Source organism: Solanum dulcamara, chromosome 5 (assembly GCF_947179165.1).
Source record: "Solanum dulcamara chromosome 5, daSolDulc1.2, whole genome shotgun sequence".
NCBI classification, from domain to species: Eukaryota; Viridiplantae; Streptophyta; class Magnoliopsida; order Solanales; family Solanaceae; genus Solanum; species Solanum dulcamara.
Genome location: NC_077241.1, coordinates 76,096,478 through 76,104,553, shown reverse-complemented (window position 1 = coordinate 76,104,553; position 8,076 = coordinate 76,096,478). Strand labels below are relative to the sequence as shown.

At 34.5% G+C, this 8,076-nt stretch overlaps 2 protein-coding genes across 5 annotated transcripts; one reads left to right on the top strand and one right to left on the bottom strand.

Moving 5' to 3' along the window:
- Positions 1-1,091: 1,091 nt before the first annotated feature.
- On the top strand, positions 1,092-5,824 carry LOC129889913 (uncharacterized). Of its 4 annotated transcripts, none has more exons than XR_008766969.1 (7): positions 1,092-1,512; positions 3,920-3,979; positions 4,063-4,145; positions 4,722-4,786; positions 4,870-4,959; positions 5,053-5,131; positions 5,247-5,325. XR_008766969.1 is itself a non-coding variant. In XM_055965386.1 (7 exons), the coding sequence occupies exons 1-7, from the start codon at positions 1,200-1,202 to the stop codon at positions 5,274-5,276; spliced, it is 645 nt and encodes a 214-aa protein (XP_055821361.1). In that variant the 5' UTR covers positions 1,101-1,199; the 3' UTR covers positions 5,277-5,824. The 4 variants fall into 4 exon arrangements, 2 of the variants coding, with proteins under 2 accessions (XP_055821361.1, XP_055821360.1); XR_008766970.1 differs by having other exon boundaries at positions 1,097-1,512; positions 4,870-4,903; XM_055965386.1 differs by having other exon boundaries at positions 1,101-1,512; positions 4,870-4,903; positions 5,061-5,131; positions 5,258-5,824.
- A 531-nt stretch (positions 5,825-6,355) lies between these two features.
- On the bottom strand, positions 6,356-7,576 carry LOC129888549 (uncharacterized). Its single transcript, XM_055963509.1, has 2 exons — positions 7,248-7,576; positions 6,356-7,150 (listed from the first exon to the last, which is right to left on the bottom strand). The coding sequence occupies exons 1-2, from the start codon at positions 7,305-7,307 to the stop codon at positions 6,551-6,553; spliced, it is 660 nt and encodes a 219-aa protein (XP_055819484.1). The 5' UTR covers positions 7,308-7,576; the 3' UTR covers positions 6,356-6,550.
- Between the last annotated feature and the right edge of the window lie 500 nt (positions 7,577-8,076).

The window sequence follows — 8,076 nt, the reverse complement described above, 5'->3', positions numbered from 1 at the left end:
CATAGGTTATTCTGGTTGTTGCACGTTTGATTATAGAATTGTTAGGCATGTGCATGCTTTGTTCTGTGAAAATGATCTATAAGGAGAAGTTGAGTCTTCTGGATGAATATTTGCATACAAATAGGCTTCTAGTAAATCACCTTCCAAACAATTATCTATTATACGTTCCCTTGATTTACTGATCTTGAATATTTGTCACATTACGTTCATTTAAAGAATAAAATTACAAGGTATGGTTTATAAAGTTACTCCTATTTGATAAAAGATTGATTGTTTTTTCTTAAATATTGTAGTTGGAAATAATAAAGTTTAGTCTTAAATTTCTAAATTGATAATTATTTTGGGATAAATTAGTCCTTTTTGCCGTAATTTGTGTTTGAATAAGAAACTTCTTTTAATTTGTGTTAATCTTGTCTTTTTGAAAACTCTATAAGCTCACCCTTCAGGTCTCTCTCGCGTCTTCAAGAAGACGCTATAAGCTCATCCTTCGGATCTTCCTTGCAAAGAAGATTCTATAAGCTCTCTTCTAGGGCCGGAGGCTAAGCAAGTTCATTTTCATTCCCTCAAATATGAAACAACTTTTGAATCAAAATGATGTTAATTTAGAATTAGAATGAAAAGAAGTACTCCCTTCATTTCAAAAAGAATGGTTTCCTTTTATTTTTAATATGTTTTAAAAAAAATGAGCCTTTTTCTTTTTTGAAAAAAAATTTAATTTCAACTTTTTACGTGACATGTTTAAAGTCACAAGATTAAAGGGTATTTTAGTGCATTTAACATAACTTTAATTTAGGACCACAAGATGAAAAAGTCTTCTTTATTTTCTTAAATTCTGTGTCAAATTAAATTAGGTTATTCTTTTTGAAACGGAGAAAGTAATTTTTATGATCTGAGTTAATTTCAAGGTCCATACACAGAACCAGTTATCTTCTCCTATATCAATACCTCTCTCTTTGTAAATTGATTATTGTTCTCTATATTAATTATATTATACTATATAATTCTGGATGAAAATCGTCTTCATAGTTAGTCTCCAAGTGGCTTCCTGTCTTTTCACAGAATTGGAAAACAAAATGAAAGTGAATGTTTTGCGCCAAAATGGGCTACGAGCCTACAAGTAAACAAACATTGTTCACAATTATTTCGTGGGCTTCTAATAACCACTATTAAGAGCTGGGCCTCAATTTTCGCACCGGAAAATGGCATCATTCAGAACTACCACAAGCTTTCTCGTCCGGGAAATTTTCCGTCCGTCAATACACTTACCAAATGTTGTTCGCTTCATCCATATCTCACCGGCGCCGTTTCGGGCGAAGAGCCTTGTTGTGAATCATCGGATTTTAACACGTAGTCTCTCTTTTAGTCCCATTAGGTGTGCGGCGTCGTCCAACGGTGGTGCTGATGATGGAAAGAAATCTCCTGCGCGGCTTGCTCAGGTCCAACAGCTGCTTTATGAAGCCAAGGAGCGAGCTCAAGCTGCTGGAAATGATCCTATTCCTAAGATTACTCTTGGTATTTCAATTGCCTCTTTTTGAATCTCATCTTTTTCCAGCTCCATTTTTCATTAACTTCCACTGAAAATGCCTGGAATTTATATTTTGAGGTTTCCTTCTTTTTTTTCTTATTAATTGAAAACTATCGGGACTTAGATTAGCAATGTATAGAACACCTTGTCTTGTAAAATTTATATTTTTGCACGTTTTAGCGTTTGTTTTGGTCTCTCAGAGGATTAAGGTCCATTTTTAAATGAAGTAACTGTAGCATAAGTGTTACAGCCTTGAAGAAGATTTAGAGCTTAAAATTAGTTGGTGCTTCATCTCTATTTGAGATTGTCTCAATGGCCTATCCTTTCGCTTCTATTTCTATGTAGGGATACTTGATAATTTTATTGGATTAAGCAAAATGTAATGTTTTTTCACTGACTGATTGCATATGAAATGGTATTCTAGAAATCAATTGTGTAAATATATTACCTTACAAGTGATGTCGACATGGCTAAGCTATAGTGGTGTTAGCTTGGAAGTTGGATTATAAGATAAGGTCAGCAAATGAGTTTTGTGTTATGCTGAGAGTGTTACTTCTTCAGTGATTCTTTTTTTGTTTTGGGAGTTAGTATACTTGGTCTCAGATTTATTTGTGATTTTCAGCGGAAAGATTTTGAGGAATTTGTATGTGAAGCACAGAGTGGTAGGTGGTAGGGAAAATTGTCTAGAGTAGCCACAAATAATAAAATACTTCGGACTGCTTCTTACTAAAATGACTGCTAGAATATGTATAGCCTAAGCCTTAGTGCATAGAGTTGCCAGATACTTGTTGGTGGAATAAATTAAGTACACGGTGGAAAAAATGAGGTTCGCATAAACTTGCCCACACACCACATTCATTTATTTTTTTTAAAAGAAAGGATGTGTATTGCATAATATCAATGTCAAAGACTATGGGGATACTAATCAAATTTGCACCACAGGTAGAGTAGGACTAAAGAGACTATTGCCAATTGGAACTTATTCTAGATTTCCTTTTTAACTTCTTAGGACAGAAGTAGTTGTAATGTATAGAACACCTTATCTTGTAAAACTTACATTTCTTGCAAGTTTTAGCCTTTGTTTTGATCTCTCAGTGGATTAAGGTCCATTTTTAAATGAAGTAACTGTAGTATTAGTGGTACAGCCTTGAAGCAGATTTGGCACTTAAAATTAGTTGGTGTATCATCTCACTTTGAGATTGTCCCAATGGCCCATCCAACTAGTTTTGATGGAGACATAGTTGATCGATTGATATCCTTTTACTTCCATTTTCGTGTCGGTGTACTTGATAAGTTTATAGGGTTAAGCAAACGTAATCCCTTTTAACTGACTAATTGCATATGAAATGGTATTCTTGAAATCAGCTGTGTAAATTTATTACCTTACAAGTGATATCGACATGACTAAGGTATAGTGGTGTTAGCTTGGAAGTTGTATTATATGATAAGGTGATCGGTGTCATCAAATGAGTTTTGCGTTATGCTGAGAGTGTTACTTCTTCAGTGATTCTTTTTTTGTTTTGGGTTGGGGTCTAGAGTCTTTGTTTACTTGGTCTCAGAGTTATTTGTGATTTTCAGCAGAAAGATTTTGAGGAATTTGTATATGAAGCATAGAGCGGTAGGTAATCTGGAAATTTGTCTAGAATAGTCACAAATGTTAAAATACTTTGGACCGCCCTTACTAAAAAAGGGACTGCTAGAATATTTATAGCCTAAGCCTTGGTGAGTAGATTTGCCTGATAACTTAAATTGTGGAAAAAAGTAAGTACACGGTGGAATAGATGAGGTGGGCACAAACTAGCCCAGGCACCACCTTCAATTCTTTGAAAAGGAAAGAAGCATGTGTATTGCATAATGTCAATATCAAAGACTACAGGGATACATATCAAATCTGCACCACAGGCAGAGCAGGACTAAAGAGACTACTGCCAATTTAAACTTATTCTGGATTTCCTTTTCAATTTCTTAGGACAGAAGTAGTTGTAACAGCTACAGTATGAAATTGCTTAATATGGCTCTTCTGCTCAGTGAAAAGCCCAGAACCACTTGGACTATCTAATATTCATCAAAAGCTTTCTTTTTCATGCATATTTTCTAAAAGCAAGGCCAAGTTTCTTATACTTACCTATAAAATATCTTTGTAACTTACTCTTATGAGAGGACACCGGGGGGGGGGGGGGTTAGAAAAATGAGAATGGTTGATCTCTTGTACAATTACATGTTCTTGTTTTTATATTCAATTCGATTTAGTTTTTCACATGGAAGAAGTGTTGCTTTTGATTTATTATTCACCTTTTTGATCAGGATGTCTTGTATTTATTGAAATTATTGAACAAACTGGAAAAGCTAATAGTCTTTTGGTGGTATTCTTCTTTGTTCTATTGTTTGGTCCAGATCATGTGTCCGTTAACTTTGCAAGAAGTGGAGGTCCTGGAGGTCAAAATGTCAATAAAGGTCTGATACAGCTTGTCTCAGAAGATAAGATTGCCTTCTAAGTTTTCATTTCATTCTTTTTCAAGAAATTCCTATCTTTACAGTAAATACCAAGGTGGATATGCGGTTCAATGTTGAAAATGCTTACTGGTTAAGTGACAGAGTCAGAGAGAAGATTTTGCAAATGGTGAGCGTACACCTGTATTTCTCTGTTTATGTTTTCTCTAGAAAGATAACTCGGTGGACTTGATCAAGTAGTATCTCAGCTTTCATTTCATTCAGCTAGCTGTTATTTAAGTTGGTACAAGAATGTTAAAAGTTCGTTTCTTGGTTCTTCCTGTTACATCGCTTGCAAGTGAGAGAGATACAGCACGCCATCTCTTTGCTAGTTTACCATCATGAACGCTTATGGTGTTTTGTGGAGTAAGTGGCTCATCTATCATGATTTCAGGATGGTTTGAAAGAACACTTTGCCACTGTTGTTTTCCATAAATGTATGGTTTCAATAGGCTATGGACTGGTTGCAATAATTCTTTACCATATGCTGATAACTTTCCTACACACGTCTAGATCCATAATTAGGTGATTGAAGATTTGAAGTATACTGATTAATGATGCGTGTTCTACACGTTCGCATATCTGATAACTGGAAAAGGCCATAATGCTTCTTATGCGTAATTTGCATTATACTTATTGTTATCTTATTTATTACATGTTTGCAACTCACCTAACACTTGTACTAAATTTGTAATATTCTAAACAGGAAAAGAATCGGATAAATAAGGATGGAGAGCTTGTGATCTCTTCAACAAAGACGAGAACTCAGAAGTGATTCTCTTCCCTGTAATCTCTTCTGTTTGCTTAGACTTTAGTGAAGGCCACAAAACTGATTGTGCTATGATTCTTTTCAGGGGTAACATCGAAGATGCTTTGAGTAAATTACAGGTACCCATATGGAACATTCATTATATGACTGTTCTTACTTCTGATCAATTGGAATGGTAGTAGTTCATCTTTGAATGCCAGTTGATGTTTCAGTGAGTAGATTTGTTCCTCAATATACAGGTCTATTATTAATTGCTCATTAATCTCAGTATCACAGGCTATAATTGATGCTGCCTCGTATGTACCACCACCTCCATCTGAAGAGCAAGTGAAACGAATAACGAAATTGTAAGCATTCTCAAATCAATAACCTATGTTATGCACTTATTACGTACCAATTGCCTGTATTTTATGCAAACTTGTAATTTTCTGGAATGACCAATCTCATTTCCCTCTTAAAAAGAGCTGCTATAGGGGAGCGCAAACGACTTGACAATAAGAAGGCCCAGTCACAAAAGAAGGCTATGCGAAGAAGCAGAGATACTTATGACTGATTCCAAGAGCTCGAGATGTCTTAGCGTAGGCACTTTGATATCAAATTCTCCCAGTGCTTTGATCATTTTCTTCATCCTACTTTTAAACGATACGAAAATGTTTTTGAGGAATTAGTCCAGAATCCTTTGTAGGTCCTTCAGATGGCGCCTTCTTGATATGACTTATATACCATATATGCTAAAAGAATCTAGACGACGCTGACCAGCCTAAGCTTTAGCTGAGAGGATTTACTGAGAGCAAAAGATCTTTGCACTTTCTTTTCTTTATGTTGATATTGGATAGATAAGCTCAGGTGAGTATGCCTCTGTAGTTACAAAAGAAGAAGAATGTAGCCACCTGCCTTTTTTATGTACTGAGATCTCATGTGTCCAGGATTTTTATTCTATGAATCCGACTTGTAAGGTTTTTAGCATTGAATTCATTGTATTTCTATTAAATATACTTTGTGATGAATATATTGGATTCAGATGAGTCGATATTGAAGTATGTGATGTGTGGATAGTTGGATACCTTTCACATAATTTTTTATGAGTTACTTATACAAGGGATAGTATCTTTGTAGGAAATATTTTCAAGAAATGAATGGAATTTTCCAATAGTAATAAGCTATTTTTTTCTTTTCAATCTTTTGGACATAAAGTCTCTCGTATTTATTACATGTACATCTGCAATTGCAAGCGTTTTTCCTTTAATTATTAGTCTAAAATGCGTTGGAAGGCTATCGTATTTTCTTTTGCTAGGTAGTGACATGTAAGAAACAACAAAAATACGTAAGATATTGTTAAGCATTTAATGTTTATTTGCCTTGCTCGAAGACGCGAACAAGTAACGGAAGTTATTGTTTTTGGTCAATTCTGATTTCTGTAACAACTATGAAAGCTCTGTGCTAGTTAATCCAAAATTTTACATAACTTTCATCATCAAGATAAGCGCAATAATAAGTATTATGAAAGTTGTGTGTTAGTTAATCCAAAATTTAATACAACTTTCATCACCAAGATAAGCGGAATAACAAGTATAATTTCATAAGTAAAATGACTATTTTCAATAAAAACATAGAAATATAAGCACTAGCACATATCAAAATTGGCAAAAACAGGAACCTGATTAACTTTGTATCATCTATTATTCTATATACACAGAACTAAAAGAAATTAATTAAAACATATAAAAGAATTTTGAATTTTCCATTTTGTTGAACAGTGGACGTCATCACTTGCGTATCACAAATTCCTCCCCTGATTCTCTATCAAAATGTCTAATCCATCGACTTTCTGTCTTCCCGGAACCACCCATTTTTCCTCCGCCGCTCACGGTGGCTCCGACATGAGCAATATCCAAACCTTCACCCACCGGCAGAAAAACCGACCGAACGATTCTTGATTTTCCGTCGAGGACACTCCGCCACCGGAAATCAGAAGCAATTCTTGAACTTGCATTTTTACAAATCAAAACTGCTCCTCTATGTCCTAATTTAGCAACCCCCAATATTCTACCGAAATCATTTCTTCTACAATCCACCACTAAAAAATCAATCCCCATCAACCCATTCATCGCTTCTTCCGGTTCTCCGACCACAACTTCCGGCGACATCCCGGCGTTTTCCATAGCTTCTACATACTCTGTTCTTGAAACTTCATCTGGAACTACACAAATATGCCTACCACCAGTATGATGATTTGCCACAGCCAATCCAATACTTGTAGCCATAACCCCACCTCTCGACCATGTTTCTACAATCATCTGTGCGTCCCATCCTGCAGCCATAGCTGATATCATCTCAGCTACACTAGATTCTCGAAATATCTTACACTGTATCGAAAAATCAAGAAAATCAATAACTGGGAAAGAAAAACAAAAGGGGGATTGGGAATTTCTTGAAATTGTATATATATATATATATACTTACGGATTTAACAGTATCAATATAAGCTTTAGATGCTTTTTCTGGAGACCAAACTAACTTCATTTCTTTTTCTCTATTAATGGGTTGTTTTGAAAACTGTTGTTTGGTGTAAATGGGGTTTTGTAGTTGGTAAATTCTTGTGTTATTGAAAATGGGGATTTGCTTATTAAGTTATAACAATGGTTTTTTTTTTATATTGATAGAGACAGAGAGAGGGGAAAAAAAAGGAAGGGACTCTCTAGAAAGCTATGAAACAGGGAAGAGGTCAAATTTTCAAGAGAGTTGACATTCGGTTTCCATGCAATTCCAACGTGGTGGTATTAGCTTTTTCTGTGGATGTTTTTGCCTTACTTCTCCTGTTTTAGTTTTTGCCTTTTCACACCCCTCCACCGCGCTACGACATCTTTTCGTCACTTACAAATAGAATAAAATAAATATTTTTAATTTTTTTGTCTGAATATTTTTTTATTTTAATCTATTTTGATTAGATATAGAGTTGAAGAAATATATTTTTTTTAAAAAAAGATTATTCTTTAAATAAGACATAGATATTATGTTATTAATATTGTGATAATTGATATGTACTGTTTCATTCTTAACTAGAGGTTTTGAATTCGAATAGTATAGAATAGTTTTTGTTAGAGGAACGCCTTACTCCAAGTGTGGACTCTCAATCTAAATTTGAATTTGAATATACAGATATCAAACACCAGATATAAGAAACCAAAGAAAAAGAAGAAGATCTTTGTGTGGCTATATGTATTATCTCATCAAAAGTAAAATGATAAATCAAAAATTATATTATTTTCAAATATAAGAATGTATCACATAA